At 44.6% G+C, this 19,463-nt stretch overlaps 1 protein-coding gene across 4 annotated transcripts in view; it reads right to left on the bottom strand.

Annotated features, from left to right (window-relative positions):
* Positions 1-12,475, bottom strand: part of LOC112238946 (alpha-ketoglutarate-dependent dioxygenase FTO) — a 277,608-nt gene extending 265,133 nt beyond the window's left edge. For all 4 annotated transcript variants that reach the window (XM_042331038.1, XM_042331039.1, XM_042331040.1 and 1 more), the window contains exon 1: positions 12,400-12,475. In XM_042331038.1, coding sequence (XP_042186972.1) covers positions 12,400-12,441 — 42 coding nt within the window. In that variant the 5' untranslated portion in view covers positions 12,442-12,475. The remainder of the gene's footprint in view (positions 1-12,399) is intronic.
* Positions 12,476-19,463: the final 6,988 nt, after the last annotated feature.

Genomic DNA, 19,463 nt, shown 5'->3' with positions numbered 1-19,463 from the left:
TTGGTGCTGATGAGCTCCAGGGGAATGGTTGGTGCTGATGAGCTCCAGGTGAATGGTTGGTGCTGATGAGTTCCAGGTGAATGGTTGGTGCTGATGAGTTCCAGGGGAATGGTTGGTGCTGATGAGCTCCAGGGGAATGGTTGGTGCTGATAAGCTCCAGGGGAATGGTTGGTGCTGATGAGCTCCAGGGGAATGGTTGGTGCTGATGAGCTCCCAGGGAATGGTTGCTACTGATGAGCTCCAGGGGAATGGTTGGTGCTGATGAGCTCCAGGTGAATGGATGGTACTGATGAGCTCCAGGTGAATGGTTGGTGCTGATGAGCTCCAGGGGAATGGTTGGTGCTGATGAGCTCCAGGTGAATGGTTGGTGCTGATGAGCTCCAGGGGAATGGTTGGTGCTGATGAGCTCCAGGTGAATGGATGGTACTGATGAGCTCCAGGTGAATGGTTGCTACTGATGAGCTCCAGGGGAATGGTTGGTGCTGATGAGCTCCAGGTGAATGGTTGGTGCTGATGAGCTCCAGGTGAATGGTGCTGATGAGCTCGTGCCAGTGTGGGTCAGACCCAACTCATTTAGCCTAGCCTGAGACAGAAAGTAAAATGGGACTCGGTCACGTACTAGAAGATGTTGGGTGTTCCCAACTTCCCCCACCACCTCCACCCACACTAGTCTGAGGGAAGAGGGGGATATCGCCGTGGTTACTGTTCACACTCCTGCTAATTATTAGAGCCAATCAGAGAGGTTAACAGGGCGGAGCCTGAGGAGATCATGTTCTGGGGCATTTAACATCTGGCAGAGATGGAGGTGAATACATTACACACTGGCCTCCAATCCAAATAAAACACTCTTCACATCTGAAGTGTACTTAGCACAGAGGGGGGGAGGGAGGGAGGGAGGGGGAGGGAGGGAGGGAGGGAGGGAGGGAGGGAGGGAGGGAGGGAGGGAGGGAGGGAGGGAGGGAGGGAGGGAGGGGAGGGAGGGAGGGAGGGAGGGAGGGAGGGAGGGAGGGAGGGAGGGAGGGAGGGGGGAGCGAGCATCCCATATGGTGATATCCAAGTGCCACCTAGTGAAAACTATGTGGCTCGTCCAGTCAAGTGACGGTCCTCCAGGCTCCAGAGGAGAGGGGGTCTGCCCCAGAAAACAGCCCAGACAGGAGGACCCATCTGGACTGAGACAGCTCAGTCACAGGCCTAGCTACCTATGGCACCAGTCCAACACAGTCAACGCTAAGAAAGATCTATTGCCACCAATGCCAAAAATTAGACTAGGGACCCAATACCACTAACCTACTTTGCAAGAACGTGCAAGTCAATTTGCAACTGTTATGATTTTAGGTTATCCAAAGATTTCAAGTTAATTCAATCTCCAGTAGTATGGTCATTGTTTCTAGACCTGCTGTTGGTCCTGGCTGCTACGCTGTGTTTGTTGTGATGGAGAAACAGATGTGTGTCTATGACTGTGTTTAGTAGCTATGGGCCATCCCCTCCCATCATTAGTGGAGCTAGAAATCACAGCCCTCCCCGTGCCCAGAGGTGAGAGTGATGAGAGTGGAGGTGAGCCTGAAATAATGCTGATGTCCCCCAGGGTCAGACCTCCATTATGGCCGCTTCAAAAACTATTAATCTGGCTTGTAGTCACTGGCCGAGAAATAATTACTTAATCTAACCTATGTAATACAGCATGACCAGCAGTCCAGTCAGGTCCAATTGGGTGGGGGGAGAGAGGGGTGGGGGGAGAGAGGGGTGGGGGAGAGAGGGGGGTGGGGGAGAGAGATGGGGGCAGAGGGGAGAGGGGGAGGGGGAGAGAAAGCCACAAATTACAGGCCCGTCTCTGCTGCTACTAGGTGACTGATGTACCACTCACCATCTGGATATGGCCTTTACACTAACACTGATTTAGACACACACACACACACACACACACAAACACACACAAACACACACAGGTCAGGTGAGCCAAGGCACACACACAACATTTACTTTTTTTGCAATGTGGTCACAATATACTCAGCAATCCCTAAACAGGGTCTGACTACAACAACTTACTAAAGATAACACCCATTCCAACCACTAATCACTAAAGTGAAACAGCCAGGGAACGGAGTCCAGTATATTCACTCTAACCAACCAAAACAACACACCAAACGGAACCCCCGACTTCCTAAGTAGTAGACCAGAGCTCTATGGGTCCTGGTCAAAAGTAGTGCGCTATAGGGTGCCATTTGGGACACAGACCAGAGTTTTGTTCTATCTAGTGTGAGGTCAGACAGCCGTCCACCTCTCTAACCACTGCTCAACACTGCCACCTAGAGATGTAGGAGAAACTACTAGAGTCATCACCAACACCACTATGATGGTGAAATAAACCAGCACAACATCTCACACACACACACACACACACCATAAAATTCAGTGCAGTCCGTCTCCATAAATGTCACAGTGAAGTATGGAATGACATGAATAAATACAACAACCATGAGTCTCCAGTCAGTCAGTGGAGGCATGGCTACGTCGCTGGCTGTCACAGATGGGATCCCAGGTGGAGATTTAATTAGTTAGGGTTGAAGTCAGTCTCCCTTGTTGTCTGGGGGTCCTCGCTCGGCACGCGCTACTGTAAACATGCTCTATATCCTAATCAGGTGTCAACGCCGCGTTTGATCAGTCTGCTAAAACTTGTCACAAATCCCCGGCAGAGGGGGGGACAGAGGGAAGGAGCGGGGAGAACAAAAGGAAGGAGCTGTCAGAGGGAGAGAGAGGGGGGAGACGGAGGAGAGTTTGCCCATTAGCAGCATTCTCCATCTCTCTCCGGCTGCCCATAGTGAGGAGTCCCCTGGTGACAGACAGGTCTCTGCTATACAACACAGGGACTTCACTTCTCTTCACCACCGTCACCACTATACACACTAACACAGCTGATCACTACAACAACTACTCCAGCTAAACACTCAAGTAGTAAACTAGTTTCTGTTGTTTACCCAAAAAACTGAGATAAGCCTACAAGCTGCACCCCTTTTTGGTTTCTGCAAACACTTTCAATAGTGGGTATTTTTCTTTAAAAGCACCAAATCAGAGAGACACCTCCCCTCCTCCACTCCAGAATGAGAGAAGAGAGAAGACAGCAGGCAGTGGAGTTGGTATAGGAACACCCAATCCATTAGATACTGCTTACCTTTTATTTATGTTGATATTGAATACATTAGCCGATTGAACCTCCTAAGAACACTGCAGAGTGACAAGCCGGAATCCGTCTTTGCAACTACCATGGCAACGGAGATTACCACAAATAGAAAAAAATAGAAAACCTCTGAATAGAACGATACATAAATGAATTAAAGGACACAAAAACAAGCAGAGAATTAAAGTTGGAACATCTGTCAGAGACTTAGCTTCCCATCCTAATACCAGTGTTAGAACATTTATACCCTTGAAGTGAATGATCCCTTCTTTAATTGACAGTCAAGGAAAAGTGGTTGCAGCAGCATCCTGTAGCCGCTGATAAGAAAGCTTCCCCCTCTCCCCCCCAAAAAACAGTTTAAAGAACCTTGGCACTAATCCCTATTGTCATCCCAGTGCAGTGGAAGGACTTACAAATAGCGATAACTCGACAGAGGCTGTCTGTTCCTGAGGAGTTAGGGACAGGGTAGCGGTCGCATGCTGGAGAATCAGTCACTTAGATGAATACAATCCACACGCGGCGTCAGTCAGGCATGACACTAGACTGTCACTGCATTTACATCCCAGTCCATCCCTACCGTTCTATATGACAATGTGTTTAAGAAGGTCCACTCACATCACAATGAGCCTCTCTCTCTCTCTCTCTGTGTTGGTGGATAACACTCCCAGTCATATGATGTGCTTTACTGGTGATCCTGGAAACAACAACTTTGCAAAGCTCTGTATCACAATTTTTACATACGGAATGGGTGCCACTGTCACTCACACAAGTAGGCCAAACACACACTCACACACACACGCACACGCACACACACACACGCACACTCAAGCACGTAAACTTGTAGAAACAGTTGTTTATTGCGATAGGAATAGGAGTTTGTTTGCTTGCTTTGAGAGCATATGGGCAGAACACAAAGAGAACAGCTAGACTAAACTGATGAGCTACAGAAGAGGACTAATCTAACCAAAAACTCCACAGATTATCAAAACCAAACAGCAACATAACTGATCAAACCACAAATAAAATGGTAAGACTATTGTGGCAGAAGACAAGGCTAATAGATGGCATCTCAGCCACTGCTGAGCCTCAGTGTTCAGGCTGTACGCCTGTGTGACTCTTACACTTCAGCAGTCCTGAGACAAATGACAGTGGCTGCCCTCGACATTACAGGGCCAGGGCACGCATGACACTTGGGCTGACAACTGAACACACACAACGCACCCCTAGCTGCCTTGATAAACACACACACAGCCCAAAACAGCACTGACACAACCTCTCTCCCTCCACCTCCCTCTCCTCCCACCTCCCTCTCTCTCCATCTCACAGGAGACAACCCTGACTTCAGGCCCTTACCCAGGCAAGTGGATCTGACCTGCTGCCCCCCAGTCAGCCTCATCTGAATACACAGAGACAGGAACAGGAGAGGAAGGGAAATCTGCCTATATTATGATGGGAAAAGAGAAGAAGAGAGGAGAGGGGGGTGAGATGCCGTCAGGGGGCTCTCTTCTTTATGCACGTATGATCATGTGGTTGACAGCACCGGTGGGAAGAATTATGGACTGTTGAACAAAAGGTTGAGGTCTGGCTGGTTGGTGATGTGATGGTACCTGGATGGAGAGGCAGGCAGGCAGCTAGGCAGTGTTGGGGCCTGACAGTGGTGGACTTATGACAAGTACCACCACGCACACACACACACACACACACGGCACCTCCTCGCCATCCACTCGCACCAAAGTCTGTCACTCAGAATGGGCCAAGAACGCTGCACGTTAGAGTGAGCGTGGGGGGCGGAGAGAGGATTGAGGGGGATTCTGGTCAGAGGTTAAGCGCAGAGAAGACAGCAATGAAAGGCAACTGTCATGCACCAGCGCACGCTGAGGAGCACCTGTCTCATGGAGAACATGCAAAGAAGGAATGCTCTCCGAGTCCTGACAACACCCCTCCTCCACACCCCTATTACCATCACTACCCCACACAGAACACACACAATACACACACAGTACACACACATAACTCAGGCCCTCTAAAACAGAGTGGCGGCACTACACCACAGAAGGCAACGCCTGCCTGACAGCATGCCAATCAAACTGTTGACCCCTTCTCTAACATAGCATATGCATGACTAAAGTTAGCTGGGCTCATGAACAAAAACACAGGCTGAGAGAGAATCACTGAAAGATGAAGAGGCTACCTGGCTGGCATCAACAGGTATCATGGAATATCCAAAGAAATGATCCATTAAATGGTCTTGGCTTATTTTTAAATGAAATAAGCCCTTAATATCTGACGTCCGGTAGAGAAAGGTATTTTATGAATGGTGGTTGTAGGGTAAGGCAAGGTAGAGGCAAGGCACTCCAGCTGGCTAGGTTACACTAGGTTCCAGTGATGGGGGCAGGGCACTACCATCCCTCTCCCTCCTCAGTCTCCCTCCTCTGTCTCCCTCCTCTGTCTCCCTCCTCTGTCTCCCTCCTCTGTCTCCCTCCTCTGTCTCCCTCCTCTGTCTCCCTCCTCAGTCTCCCTCCTCAGTCTCCCTCCTCAGTCTCCCTCCTCAGTCTCCCTCCTCAGTCTCCCTCCTCAGTCTCCCTCCTCAGTCTCCCTCCTCAGTCTCCCTCCTCAGTCTCCCCTGGGCAGTGTACTACAGTACTACATGCCAGGTACTTTCATTACACACGTTTATGGAAAATATCTTATGATGTACAAATTAACAGTTACAATTTACAGGGCCTTATGAAAGTGGCCTCCTGCAGTTTTTGTGAATGGAGGCTATTGAAGCAGTCATCAGAAGCAGATGTTGGCCAAGTCTAACGTTAGCTAACTGCTAGGTAGCTCAGCTTTATTGGAAAGGTGAGTCATTACAAAGGAAAATAAATTCACAAATAAACAGCAACACCACCAGCCCTGTAATATAAATGGAGCAGGTGGATTCATAGGGAGAGCAGGCCTTCTGAGAGCTACAATAGGTAGGCTAGCTTTACTGCTATAGGACCAAGAGCAAAAGAAAGTTAACCTACATGATGAACGCCAAAGACAGCCTTGAAAGAAGAGACTGCACCTCAAGTGTTGTCTAGTCACTGTCCTTGTGACAGATGGCATTAGGAAAATTAGATTAAATTAGAGGACTGCTGCAACAGTCTTCTCGTCCTCTCCCTCTCTCATCGTTAGTCTCTGTCTCTCTCCATAGTGTGTGTGTTCCCCCCTCCACACATACGAACAGATTCAAATGAAAATAATGACCTCCCTAGATTGAAGCCTTGAGTGGCTAATGAACCCCCCTGAGTCCCCTCTGTCTGAGGTGAGCGAGTCATTCCCATGTTTATTTAGTACGGCCCCACCACAGCCACACACACACCACCTATTGATCAGATTGATTATTCCATGTATGTCACCGGTGATAGGGCTCTGTGTGACTGATGAACTCTGGGTCACACTGAACGTAAACTCATTGACTCTGACAGCTGAGATGATCCATTGTCACAGCAGCTCGTTTGGGAAAATACGAAGACATCAGCAATAATATGCCAATGCTAATATGAACTGCTAGGTAGAGCTGATGATGACATGGGATCTGTCAACGGAGAGGGTCGCCCACAGCTAACAAGCTAACAGCCTGCTCAGAACAAAACCTGGGACTGGTGGTAAATTTGACTTCTGAAACTGAGCAACTAGGCCGATTTCTACTGACAATCCAGTTAGGTATCACTTCAAAGAAAATCCTGAATAAATGTACCATTTGTCAATAGTAATAAAGTATGAATAAAGTTACTATGTAGAAGACACTAAATCTTTGTTCATCTGCCGGATGAGTTGAACATAGCATCTCCTGTAATATGTTCATCCTTAGTGTTTTCAACATACACTAAAAGCCCATCCCTTTAGCCAAACCGTGTGGATGGACATGCTGTGTGAAGTGTCATCTATCATATGGCTGCTGTGATGGCTAACATCAGGAGAGGAACCTAGGCTATATCCCAGAGTGCATCCAAAATGGCACCCTATTCTGTACATTGCACATTACTTGATATCAGGGCCCTGGTCAAATGTAGTGCACTATATAGGGAACAGGGTGGCATTTGGGTTAAATGGTTTTTAATATTTTTTATAAATGGATAGCTGGTTTTTCCCTCTGGATGTTTAGTAGGATCACAGATGTTCTTAAACACATACATGTCCGTGTGCCCTGGCAGCTAGGGGCAGCTGTAGACATGGGACCTGAGACACCACAGAGAGAGCAGCCAGGCCAGGCTGTAAAAGTTGATATCCTCCCAGATGCAAACCAAATGTAGACATCATGAACCTTTAAAGTGTCCTACATTTAAAGCAGACCACTATAAAAGGGGGTCAGGCTAAGAGAAGAGATCTGTATGCAGACACACATCTAGATCACTACACATGAAGAGCCATATTATATACTGCACCACTGTGTAGCTGTTGACAGGGATGTAGGACTACTTACTGAGAACCCATATTTCAGATATAAACAGTTAGTAGTGTATCTAACTCCCAGAAAAGGGTACGATAGCTGGTTCCATGTCAGTGCCATTACTGCAAATAAAAATGTGCTATAAATTTGCTCTTTGTTGCCAAGAGATCAAAGAAACCCTGTAGCTGGCAAAAACAATGGAAAATACAATAGCGACCCAAGTCCTTCTTCCATCACTGACACGTTGCCACTGCCAGGCATGTGGCTTAAAGGCTGTAGTGTTGGTTGGGTTTACCAAGCTGATCTGTAAACAACACAAAACAGTCCAGATATATCCAGGCTAAGCTCCAATAACTAAGACACGGTATAAAGAGGTAAAGAAGGGGGGGGGGGGCTTATAGCCACAGACTAATCAACCCTCCTCGTCGTTTTCATATCGGATCAATGAACTACCCGGGGCCCTGGGCCCACTGCCACCCCACCGCACAGGCACTACATTACACACAAAACTTCATATTCATTCATTGATTTACTTTTCAGAATAGTATATCATTGAACTCCAATGGGACTAAAAACAGAGTCTGGGGCCGAGGTCAAGCCCACTTGCATGGACAGATGTTTGCACAATATTGATGGCCCAAGCAGAAATAAATGACTAAATATCCCGATCGATACCTAGTTTCCCCAGCCAGCCCTGTGCGACAGCAGATACATAAATACATCTTTATGGCTACAGGAATGGTCCCTAATGAAGAGTGGATAAATGCTCCCCTGAAGGTAAACTCTTTGATTAGCTGAGGCCAGAGGTGACGCCCGGTTGGGGAGGGCAGAGGCGATATGCTGACATGGAAATGCCATTGCCTGAGGAGTCTACTGGTTAAGAGGGGCTAAGTTACTGACGGGGCAACAAGGATATGACAGGTCACAAGCCTTGAGCAGGTCGTTCTGTGCTACCTGACCTCCTTTCCATTTGTAATGGTAATAGCATAGATCAGCAGCATTCTCAATCATACTCATAGTCAATAACACACATATTGTTTCAATTCTACATGTAGCCTAGCTCTGTTTTGACTGTATCACTGGGCTGGAGATGATATTGTTGAAACAAATCCTCTGCATTTCATCTCCAGCCACCTCAAGCACGAAGGCCCTAGCTGTCAGTGGTTAAGACGTATGAAAGAGGGGACATGAGACTGTAATCAGGCAAGACCATCATCATCATCATCAGGAGCAGCATTACTGGGCTCCAGCTCTCTGTCTCCCTCATGGTGAAGAGACAGTGGTGCTGATGACACTAGATAGAGGATCTGGATGGAGCTGCCTGCTCTTATTTACAGCACAGCTCAATTACCCAGGACAACACCAAGCAGGCTCATCACTCAGCTTTCTCTTCACTGCTCTACAGTGACCAACAGGGCCATAAAGAGGGAGGAACCAGATCATTCCCTGCTCCTTAATTAAATGAGAGCAAAGATGTTGACTTCATTTCCCTCCTCTCCGTAAGCAGACCCTCCTCTTTCTCACCATCTCACTCAACAAAGCAGCCCCCACCCAGATTGAGCTGGCCAGCCCTCCAACCAATGAAGACCTCCCGGTCATCATCCCTGCTCGGCCCTAAATCAACAGCTGGATAAACAGCCTCCACGGTGGGTTAGTGCCGGTCCCCATGCAGTCACAAGAGGCCGAGGGCCGGGGGGCTCCAGGGGGCCGAGTCAGGAGCCGGATCGACACCTCAACAGCGATAAGTAATTCTGTGTTGGATTAGCAGCATGATGGCCTGATCAATACAGGGTGATACACTCAGGCCATTAGGAATGCAGGGAGGAAATGGCCCCCTCTGGTAATAAAGCAGGCCTTATGTCTGGCTGTGCCTTCATCAGATCTCTCCATTAGTGTAATGGTACTATTATCAGCCACAGCAAAATACCTATTTTACCAGGGAACCTTTTTTCAGCCGGACGGACCGGGTCGTGCTGGAGGGGGTCTGAGTCAGGGAGGGAGAGCCATGCAGTGAGGAGTGGAGAAATATCCTCTCTCTCTCTCTTCCTCTCTCCCTCCTTCCCCAGGCCCGGATGTAAATTTATCTCTCCATCTGCCCGGCTCCTATGTATTCCTAAGCGTGTTTTATGTCAGCTCCCAACACTATTTCTCCATTATTGGCTCATTAATAGAACTAGCAGTGTGTTAGCGCCGGGGCAGGGGAAAGGTGCTGAATGTGCTGAATGTGACACCCCCTCTTGCTAAAACAACCAGAGCTGACATGACAGCACACTCGGCATTAGTCGCCATAAATCGTTACCTTAACACTAATTCACAGGGTAACGTTTTGTGGGGGGGTTGATTAACTATGTCTGGATGTGTGGACACATAATCAGCTTTTACCTCTCTAGTTGTTCATTTAACAGAATTTCCAAGGGAAACACAAAACATTTTAATGAGTGTTGAGGAATGAAATACCCTAAACAGCTTGCACTAGCTGCCACAACCAGAGGGAACCAATGAGGCTGATCTGAGCGATGTTCTGGGCTCAGCCAGGACCTCAGCACATCTGGTGACCCTATGTGGTCATTACTTAGCCTGACATTCCCCTGAAATATATTTCCACTTTTTCTCTTTTCTATTTTCCATCAACACTTGATACACGTCATCACATAGACAGCAGCTATCGTCAAAGACAACGTCAAGGAAGTAGGTTGAGGGTCAATTCCATTTATATTCAGTTTACACAGGACGTGTATATAAAAATTAATATACCTTTATTACTAAAATAATAGACGAGTTTCAATCCATGAATTTCCTTTACAATAACCTGCTGGCATTAGTGAATAAATATGTTATTGATCACAGTATATTACAAGTAGGCCTATTAGTTACGGCTTTTTAGTTGAGACAGACAAACATGTTATTGATCACAGTATATTACAAGTAGGCCTATTAGTTACGGCTTTTTAGTTGATGAGACAGACAAACATGAGGCAGTGCTGCTCTCAGAAACATGGGTAATCCATTATTGTCCTGCACATTGTATTGGATGTGGTTAAATTGAGTCTGCCTTTTTAAAACAGGTTGGGAGTTATGTTCAGTAGGCCTTCATGATAAATAGCTTGCCTTCACTAAACTAGCAAAATGACAGGGTGAAACAACTCACTGATTGAGTCTAACTGCAAACACACTCACTTATGAGACGACAGTTATATCCCCATATCCCCAGTTATTACATATCATGATAAACTGAACCACTGCACTGTGTCCCTGCCCTATAACAAGCCACTGGGATTAATGCAGCTCCTCTAATTTGGGTCTGTTCTGTGGTTTTCCAGCCATTTTACCATTACAATACCCCGTCCTCATTCCTCAATCATCCTTTTATTATTTGTCTAAAAGAGGAAGCAGAACCATTAGCTAGGTCTGAGTCTGCTCTCTCTGTGTCTGTGTGTGTCTGCTCTATGCTGCCTACACCCACCTGGGGGCCAGCTGGAAAGCGTTCTCGCTCTCATCTGGTCACCATGGCCGCTCTCTCAGCTCTTCATAAACAGGAGGAACCACGTCCTACATAGTTTCTGTGCTGTCAGACATGATCCAAACACACGTGCCATGGCAGACTGTGGCGCGGCAAAGGCTGGGAGCTGCTGGGACTGACTGACTTGGAGAGAGCAGACCTGGGTTCAAATACTATTTGAAATCATTCAAAAATTTTGAGTGATTGCTCTAGCTTGCCTAGAGTGCCAGATGGGTGGGGCTTGCAGTGTTAGGACTATTATATTGGTCCAGTAAGCCAGTCAAGCTCAATCACAGATAAAGTGTTTGAAACCATTTTGAATAGTATTTGAACGCAGGTCTGGATGAACATGAGCAGAGCAGTCTGCATGGGCCCAGCAGTAGGGGTAGCTAAGGAGGTCTGGATGAGCCTGAGCAGAGCAGTCTGAATGGACCCAGCAGTAGGGGTAGCTAAGGAGGTCTGGAGAACAGAACAGCCTTTACTTTTCCTCTATTTCTCTCCATCTAGTTACACAATCCACAAACACAGCACACCCAGACCAGAACGCACCACCCCTAATCACAGCAGGCCTCTTTGGCAGTGGGGTCTGCTACCTACTATAAAGCCTGGGTATGCCCAAAATGTCACACCTTTACTTTGATCAACTATTTCATTCTCAATCAGATTTTTAAACAAACGCCAGTCAATGCCGTTACTATTCATTGTTTTGAACAGCATCCCAGGATAATCCAGCAGCCATCATAGTCCTTTGCGTTTGAGAGAAGAGCCTATAATTATTACCTGCAATAGAATTGTACCACTCGCACACACAGCCAGAAGCTGCTCTCCTCCAACTCACAGGATAGAACACACTGCAGTCACTCACGCCCCCCCATACAATTATAGAGCAAGATTATTTATCTGATTTTGAGGGAGTCTGACTTGAAAACATTGAAAATCTCAAATATAGGGGACTTTTAACATGCAACGTGTCTAAATCAATATTCAAGTCTTCACGGCGATCCAATCAGTTTATTGTAGCTCAGTCTACACCAATTTCTAAACTGTAATACTGAAAGCAAAAACAGTGTAGGCCTATCTGTAACGATAAAGCTGTTAATAACAGCGATGCTCCATTGTAGGTGAATGAAGAGGAAACCACAATAAAGCCAGAAATCATGCAGGCTGATGTGTAGCTACATAGACAACTGCAGCTTTCCAGCCTTCAAAATGACCCAAGCATCACCGCATTTGGAACATAAAGTTCTGAGAGAACGAGTCCACTGTGTATTTGCCAGAGCTAAGGGAGAATAACGCTATGAATACCTTTCTTCTCTTCTCGCTCTCACTGCCACCCGATCGTTTCATGTTTCCTAGAGTTGTGTTTACACACCCGCTTTCACTGCAGCGCATCTTGGTAGTTGTAGTTCCAACAGAAGAATTACAATAAAACTTATAGCGCTATTAAATAAACCGGGCATATAAAATGAACGGGTGCCTGTAATAACAACCTAGCTACAAATACGGGTTATGAAAGAATACATTTCTGATCACAATCTAGTATTAATTTGCTTCGAATGAAAATGGAAAACTTCATATCCCGAAGCACGGAAAAGAGGAAATACGTTCAAGCGTAATTTGACTCAGCCGGATGGGGATTCTTGCTGCGTAGTGCGCACAGCAGCTACAATAATACTAGATCTTCAAATCAAATGTAAGCCGTACCATCCTCACAATAACAGTGAGATAATTGTATACATTTGGTAAATATTGCAGCTGCTCTTTAGACGTCGATGAGCGCGTTCAGCATAAAATGCACACAGGTACTTCAGCAATTCAACATGGCAAAACAATGGTTTAAAACACAAAATAATACAGCACGTGGATCAAATAAAAACGAATAAAGTAGCAGAAATAATAATAAGGTAAACCTCAATGAAATTGAGACATTGATGAAACATTGTCACTTTTGTATTTTTGAATAGGCCTAGCCAAAACATTACAATGAGATTTTAGAAGAAATAGCAAAAGGTTTGGGCAGTTTGAACTTCTTTTTTTTTGCTGCTTGGGTTTTTTCTTGTGTAGCCTAAATCAAAAGCAGCATTTTGTAACTTGTGTAAAAATAGCAATCATGCTTTGAACATGCTCCAAGACTCCAACACTGCCAAGACTCTTTCAACTCTTGTATCTCAAATCCAGGTGCTTTACTGCGAAAATGTATTGGCTGCCTCGACATAGACAGACACACATCACTTTCTACTCACCACCAATTGTGAAAGCAAACCATAAACATGCTGTATACAGTATGGGAGCGTTTATGTATGGTATCACATGCAGATAATACTCCCTCTACCTTGGGTTCAACCAAATACCCTGTAACATACTGTGAATAGTGTTGAAATGTGCTCTGTCTGTTATTCTTATCAAAGACAGCGCATATGTGAAAGACATGCGCTGCTTCACACACACACACACACACACACACACACACACAGGGGGGGATGCAAGGTTGGAAACACCTGCTTTGTATTACCATTACAGACTTTGATCAGTGTCTTCATTAGTTTCCTTTGTAATCTCTTTCCTTTTATGGTAGAGCTGAACTAAGTGAACCGGGCACAATGATTTAACACATGTTCCATTCACCTGTCTTGTAAAAAGCTCAAAAGCTGTCCTGCTTTCAAATGTGTTGGTGTCTCTGGCATCCTTTGGCAATAAACAGAAAATGGTTCTTTTGATTCCTATGTATAACCTACATTTCCTCTCTATCCCCATTCTCTTCAGGATAAAATCTGTATGAAAAATATATTTGGAAACACTTTGACAAAACTGGATCCACATGCATATTAGAACATAAACATATGGGGGCATATAGAAGGGGTTAGGACAGAGCTAATAGAGAGAACATTTGTTATATATGTTATAAATATCCCTTTTAACTGTAATGTCCCAAACCACTGTCTTTCCACCATCAACCCAATCCATCATTATGTTCCTCATGTCTGTTAAACTACCTTTTACATACTACCCCTGTCAATCATATCTCTGGATGAAAAACATTTCAAAGACAAGCAGAAGGGAACTCTGACTCCACGTCAGAGGGTGTGTGTGTGTGTGTGTGTGTGTCACATATTTCTTTGTCAGATTGTCTGGAACAGCACATCGGGGGCATTGGAATTGATCCTAATGCTCGGGTCCTTCATGGTAAAACAGACAATTTACAACCTCCCAACAATAACAGTGATTTGTCATGTAGCCAATCAGGGTATTTACTCCCAACCTCTCCTCTGATGTCCATCTCACAGGGTTCAGCACAGGGGAAGGGCATCACTGTACACTCTCAGCTGTGGTAGAAAAAACTGAAAACTAAATTTGAACTCCTGTACCTCATCATACTGTATATCCCTCTTTTCTTTCTATGCTCTGGCCGATATGCTCACGATGGGATGGGGGATGTTTTCTGTTATTGCACATTGCATCAGCTCTGGACGATCCCTTTGACAAGGCTTATTTTTAGTGATATAATGAATGTGTAAAAAATCTGGGTAGAAATCAAAGGTGAGGAAAGTGCTGTGCCAGAAATGTTAGTTGAGCATATTAAAGGAAAACAGAGACCATTGTGTGCTGTTTATATTAAAACCAGAACTACCAACCCTCAGCTCTCCCTATGTCTCCCCATGCCTCAAACTATCATTTGGTCTGAAAAATCACAAATATACTTCAGTAGAGACAGGCTCCTTTGTGAATAATGATATGTTTCCTCTGTGGAGGTTTATATTGGGCCACCTACACGTTATTATTGCATTATCAAATTGTCCTTGGTTTCTAGAAGAAAGGCAGGAACAAAAAACAACTGGAAAAACTGCAAACAATATGCGTCCTGAGTTGTCCAGACTCCAGTATCATACGTGAACTTCACTCAAGGTACATTTAGCCATTGCAAAAGGCATATTTCCCCACCACAACCTCCTGCCAGTAACTATCCTTAAGCATATTGTGGTGCATCCAGTATCCATAAAGAAGAGAGTGGTTTTTGATTTGTATTTGTATTGAATGAGCATATGGAGCAAGTATGTGCCTTCCCTGTCAATGATAAGCCTTAGGAAACTGCTATTTGTCAGTGCTATAAAGCAGATTGCTGCCCAGTGGTTTCAATTAACATCAAAGGACTCTTCACAGGCAGTAATAGTTATATCAAAACCTGAGATGTATTATTTAGGTTCCGCGCGGGAGTCCTCCAAAAGATTACGTCCCCTTTCAAAAGAGATTTTCTTTTCTTGCTGACTTTTTACATTCCGCCCTTTTCTATTGCTTTTCTCCCCTCTTTGAAGCAACCCCACATCACCCCTAGACAATCCCTTTGTAGCACTAGGGTACCTGGCTGGCTCCGACAGGGTGGCCTATTAGTTGGGTTACGTGTGTACATGAACAATACAGCGCCTGCGCCATACATTAAAAAGGGCATGTGGTATTGCGCTCTAAATTTGAATGATCGGTAGCTAGTGTAGATAACGTGAAAGAAGATGGAGATATGGTATAGAGTGGAGGAAATATCTTCAGGCTTTTTCCTCAATATAATTCATGAGTTTATCCATGTTGACTCCATCACCTTCAGCACACAGTTGATCTGTGTTGACCAATCCAGGACATGTAGGAAAATTCTCATATTTCTGCTTCATATTAGGACAGTCATGTAAGAATAGGTCTACACAGAGCCATGTGTTTAGAGAAATGAATGCATACATTTTTATACATGGCTCTGGGCCTACCTCGGCCACTATTTTACTCTGCTCTACCAATAATACCACAGCTTCTATTTCTTATGCATATTGAAAGGGAAATGGCATCATTGAGTCCATGCCAGTAGTTGGCATTTATCTACCCTTTTTTCTTCATTGGGGTGGCAGGGTAGCCTAGTGGTTAGATTGTTGGACTAGTAACCGGAAGGTTGTGAGTTCAAACCCCTGAGCTGACAAGGTACAAATCTGTCGTTCTGCCTAGGCCATCATTGAAAATAAGAATTTGTTCTTAACTCACTTGCCTGGTTAAATAAAGGTTAAAAATATATATAAATGAGAATGATGCTTGAACCCCTAAAGGGAGCTTGGAGGGGTTATATCTAAAGCTTTTCTCTTTGAATGCTTCGGTGGCCCTCCGTTAGCTGATATGGTGTTAAAACCATCGCTAACCTCTTGGCCAGAGCTTAAAGTGAAGGCAGGGCCCTATAAAAATGATTCACAAAGTACATACACCATTCAATACATGTTGATTAAACCTCTATAAATGATCACATAGTGCCCGCAGGGAAAAAACGCCATTGGTTAGTGAACAGAGAGAGCGTGCAGCCCTAGTCTAAGATGTGGTACACTTCCCTGGCCGGGATCATTTCCAGACACCCGTACAGAGGAAGGGAAGCACTCTGCTATTGCTGTGATTTGAATACCATGATCACGGAACAGTTTTATAGGAAACCCATTAAAAAGTGAGGTTTGACATACAAAAGAGCCCCTGTTTAAATCTCACGCACAATGTCAGGCTGAAAGACATTATAAAAATGGTTATATACGGAAGCATCCTCTGTGTGTGTGTGTGTGTCCTTGCCTTGTGCTCTCTCATCTTGGGAGGAAATCTTTTGTGGGGGACAGAAGACGACTCCTTTTTTGGAGGGATATGTGTAGGCCTACTTTATCACTCACAGCCAACCTGGTACCTAGGCCTAATCCTGCGTTTGTTCAGTCTGACACAAATCACTGTCTGAGATTGTGCTTCACTCTAATAAAGATGTCTGTGTAAAATATGCTAATTATAATACACAGGATATAGAAAATATAAGAATTTCATTAAAACCAAATTAGGTCCAATGAGGTGGACACAATGCCCTGACGTGACCCCTAACCTTCCTCATCATCACTCCCATTACCCATAGAGTTATAGCCTCCGCGCAGATCAAACAGACCATAAGTGAACAATGGCTGAAATTGCATATTAATATGATATGTAAGAGTTCAACAGATATTGGGAGTGATCCCTTTGAAGGGGACTGTTTAACATTAGGGGATTTTTATTAGCGCTTTTCTAGTCTTTAATGTGCATGTTTTCCCCCTGAGTCAGGCAGTCACTGGGACCAGGTTTGGGTCTTATTGGTGGTTCTCTATTTTAGGACATGCTGCTCAGAGTGTCTTGGTATGCTTTTAGATCCGTCATAGCATAGGCCTACAGCAAGGTTGACTTGTAGCAAGACGTCTTCTAATGCTGTGAATTGTAGATTATGTCACAGATGTAGGATCTTAGTTTGGCCACCCTGTTGTAGGAGAACTTTCCTGCATTGCAGGGCATTTACAACTTGTAGTGTATATTTGAGGTTTAAAAGGCTTCTGAAGTTTGTAATTTCCACTTTGAAATGTCAGACTTGATTTTCCCTTACGAAAAATGTATCAACCCCTACAAAAATTGTAATTAATTATAATCCACATCCTGTTTCTGCAGGATTATTTTCCTGCTGTGGTAAACTGGCTCAAATTAAGATCCTACATCTGTATTCCATATGCTCTGTAAATCAATAGATAGTGAACATTGGGTGTGAGACTGGCATTTTTGGCAGTTGACTAGGAATCTGACTAACACACCCATTGCATACTGAAATCATTTACAGTGAACTTTATTTATTCATATATTTTTAATCTTTCAGACATTGTCATTTGCAGAGTATGCTTGGGGTGAAAGGTATATTTTACACTGAATACAGAGCTTCCTACATCTACATAGTGACCACTTCACTTTCAATCAAATCCAACTGTGACCCCTCCTTCACTTTCAATCATATCCAACTGTGACCCCTCCTTCACTTTCAATCATATCCAACTGTGACCCCTCCTTCACTTTCAATCAAATCCAACTGTGACCCCTCCTTCACTTTCAATCATATCCAACTGTGACCCCTCCTTCACTTTCAATCATATCCAACTGTGACCCCTCCTTCACTTTCAATCATATCCAACTGTGACCCCTCCTTCACTTTCAATCATATCCAACTGTGACCCCTCCTTCACTTTCAATCAAATCCAACTGTGACCCCTCCTTCACTTTCAATCATATCCAACTGTGACCCTTCCTTCACTTTCAATCATATCCAACTGTGACCCCTCCTTCACTTTCAATCATATCCAACTGTGGCCCCTCCTTCACGTTCAATCATATCCAACTGTGACCCCTCCTTCACTTTCAATCATATCCAACTGTGACCCCTCTTTCACTTTCAATCATATCCAACTGTGACCCCTCCTTCACTTTCAATAATATCCAACTGTGTCCCCTCCTTCACTTTCAATCATATCCAACTGTGACCCCTCCTTCACTTTCAATCAAATCCAACTGTGACCCCTCCTTCACTTTCAATCATATCCAACTGTGACCCCTCCTTCATTTTCAATCATATGCAACTGTGACCCCTCCTTCACTTTCAATCATATCCAACTGTGTCCCCTCCTTCACTTTCAATCATATCCAACTGTGACCCCTCCTTCACTTTCAATCATATCCAACTGTGTTTATACATATCCAATAACTGTCACCTCTGCCCGAAGTCAGGGGTTGAATTAGGAGTTGGTGGACAGATGAGCTGTACCCTAAAAATGTCAAAGATCAGTCCAATACCATATGCTGGCTCTCATACTAAGGTGATGAGTCCTGTTCCACCCTGTTCCCCCTCATTTTAACCCGTAACTTGGTCTAACAGTAAATAGAATAATTTGTTAGTTGGGTGGAGTGGCCTGTTCTCTTTGCGCTGTGTATGAAACATATAGAGAACACTTCTCAGACCTTCCACAGCATCTGTTTAGTTGTCTGTTTGGATTGGCTTAAGAAAGGCAGCAGCTTCTGGGTATCCTAAGCCCATTAATAGACTTTGATGTAGGATCCCAAATACACCTTGTTCCAATTTAACTTGTGTTCCATTTGTGTGTTGTTGTTGTTGTTGTTGCAGACGGATTCGAAACACTTAGAACCTTGTGATTTCTGTGTGTGTTGCCTCATTAGCTGAGATTTTCAACAAAATACAACCACACATATCGATACAGTACAATGTCATTAAAATTATTGAGGATGCCACAAAAAAGTTTTAAAACGCATTCCCATTGTGGTCCTCTTGAAAATACATGAAAGCTAAATATACGCAAGATTATAACATGAAAACAAATATATCTCAAATACATCTCATCAATAGAGAGGAAACCGTAAAAGGAATACATTTCTTACCAAGTATTCAAGTGTTCATTAATAAAATGATACAAGTTCTTAAGGTTTTAAAAGGATAAAGATGCCATTGTCATTGTCTTCAGCCAGAGAAGAACAACTGCCGCCTCTCTTAGAAGCCACAGATGTTCTAATACATC

This window comes from Oncorhynchus tshawytscha, linkage group LG12 (genome assembly GCF_018296145.1).
Source record: "Oncorhynchus tshawytscha isolate Ot180627B linkage group LG12, Otsh_v2.0, whole genome shotgun sequence".
Classification (NCBI taxonomy): Eukaryota; Metazoa; Chordata; class Actinopteri; order Salmoniformes; family Salmonidae; genus Oncorhynchus; species Oncorhynchus tshawytscha.
The sequence above is the reverse complement of the archived record's forward strand: the minus strand, read 5'-3'. Positions and strand labels throughout refer to the sequence as shown.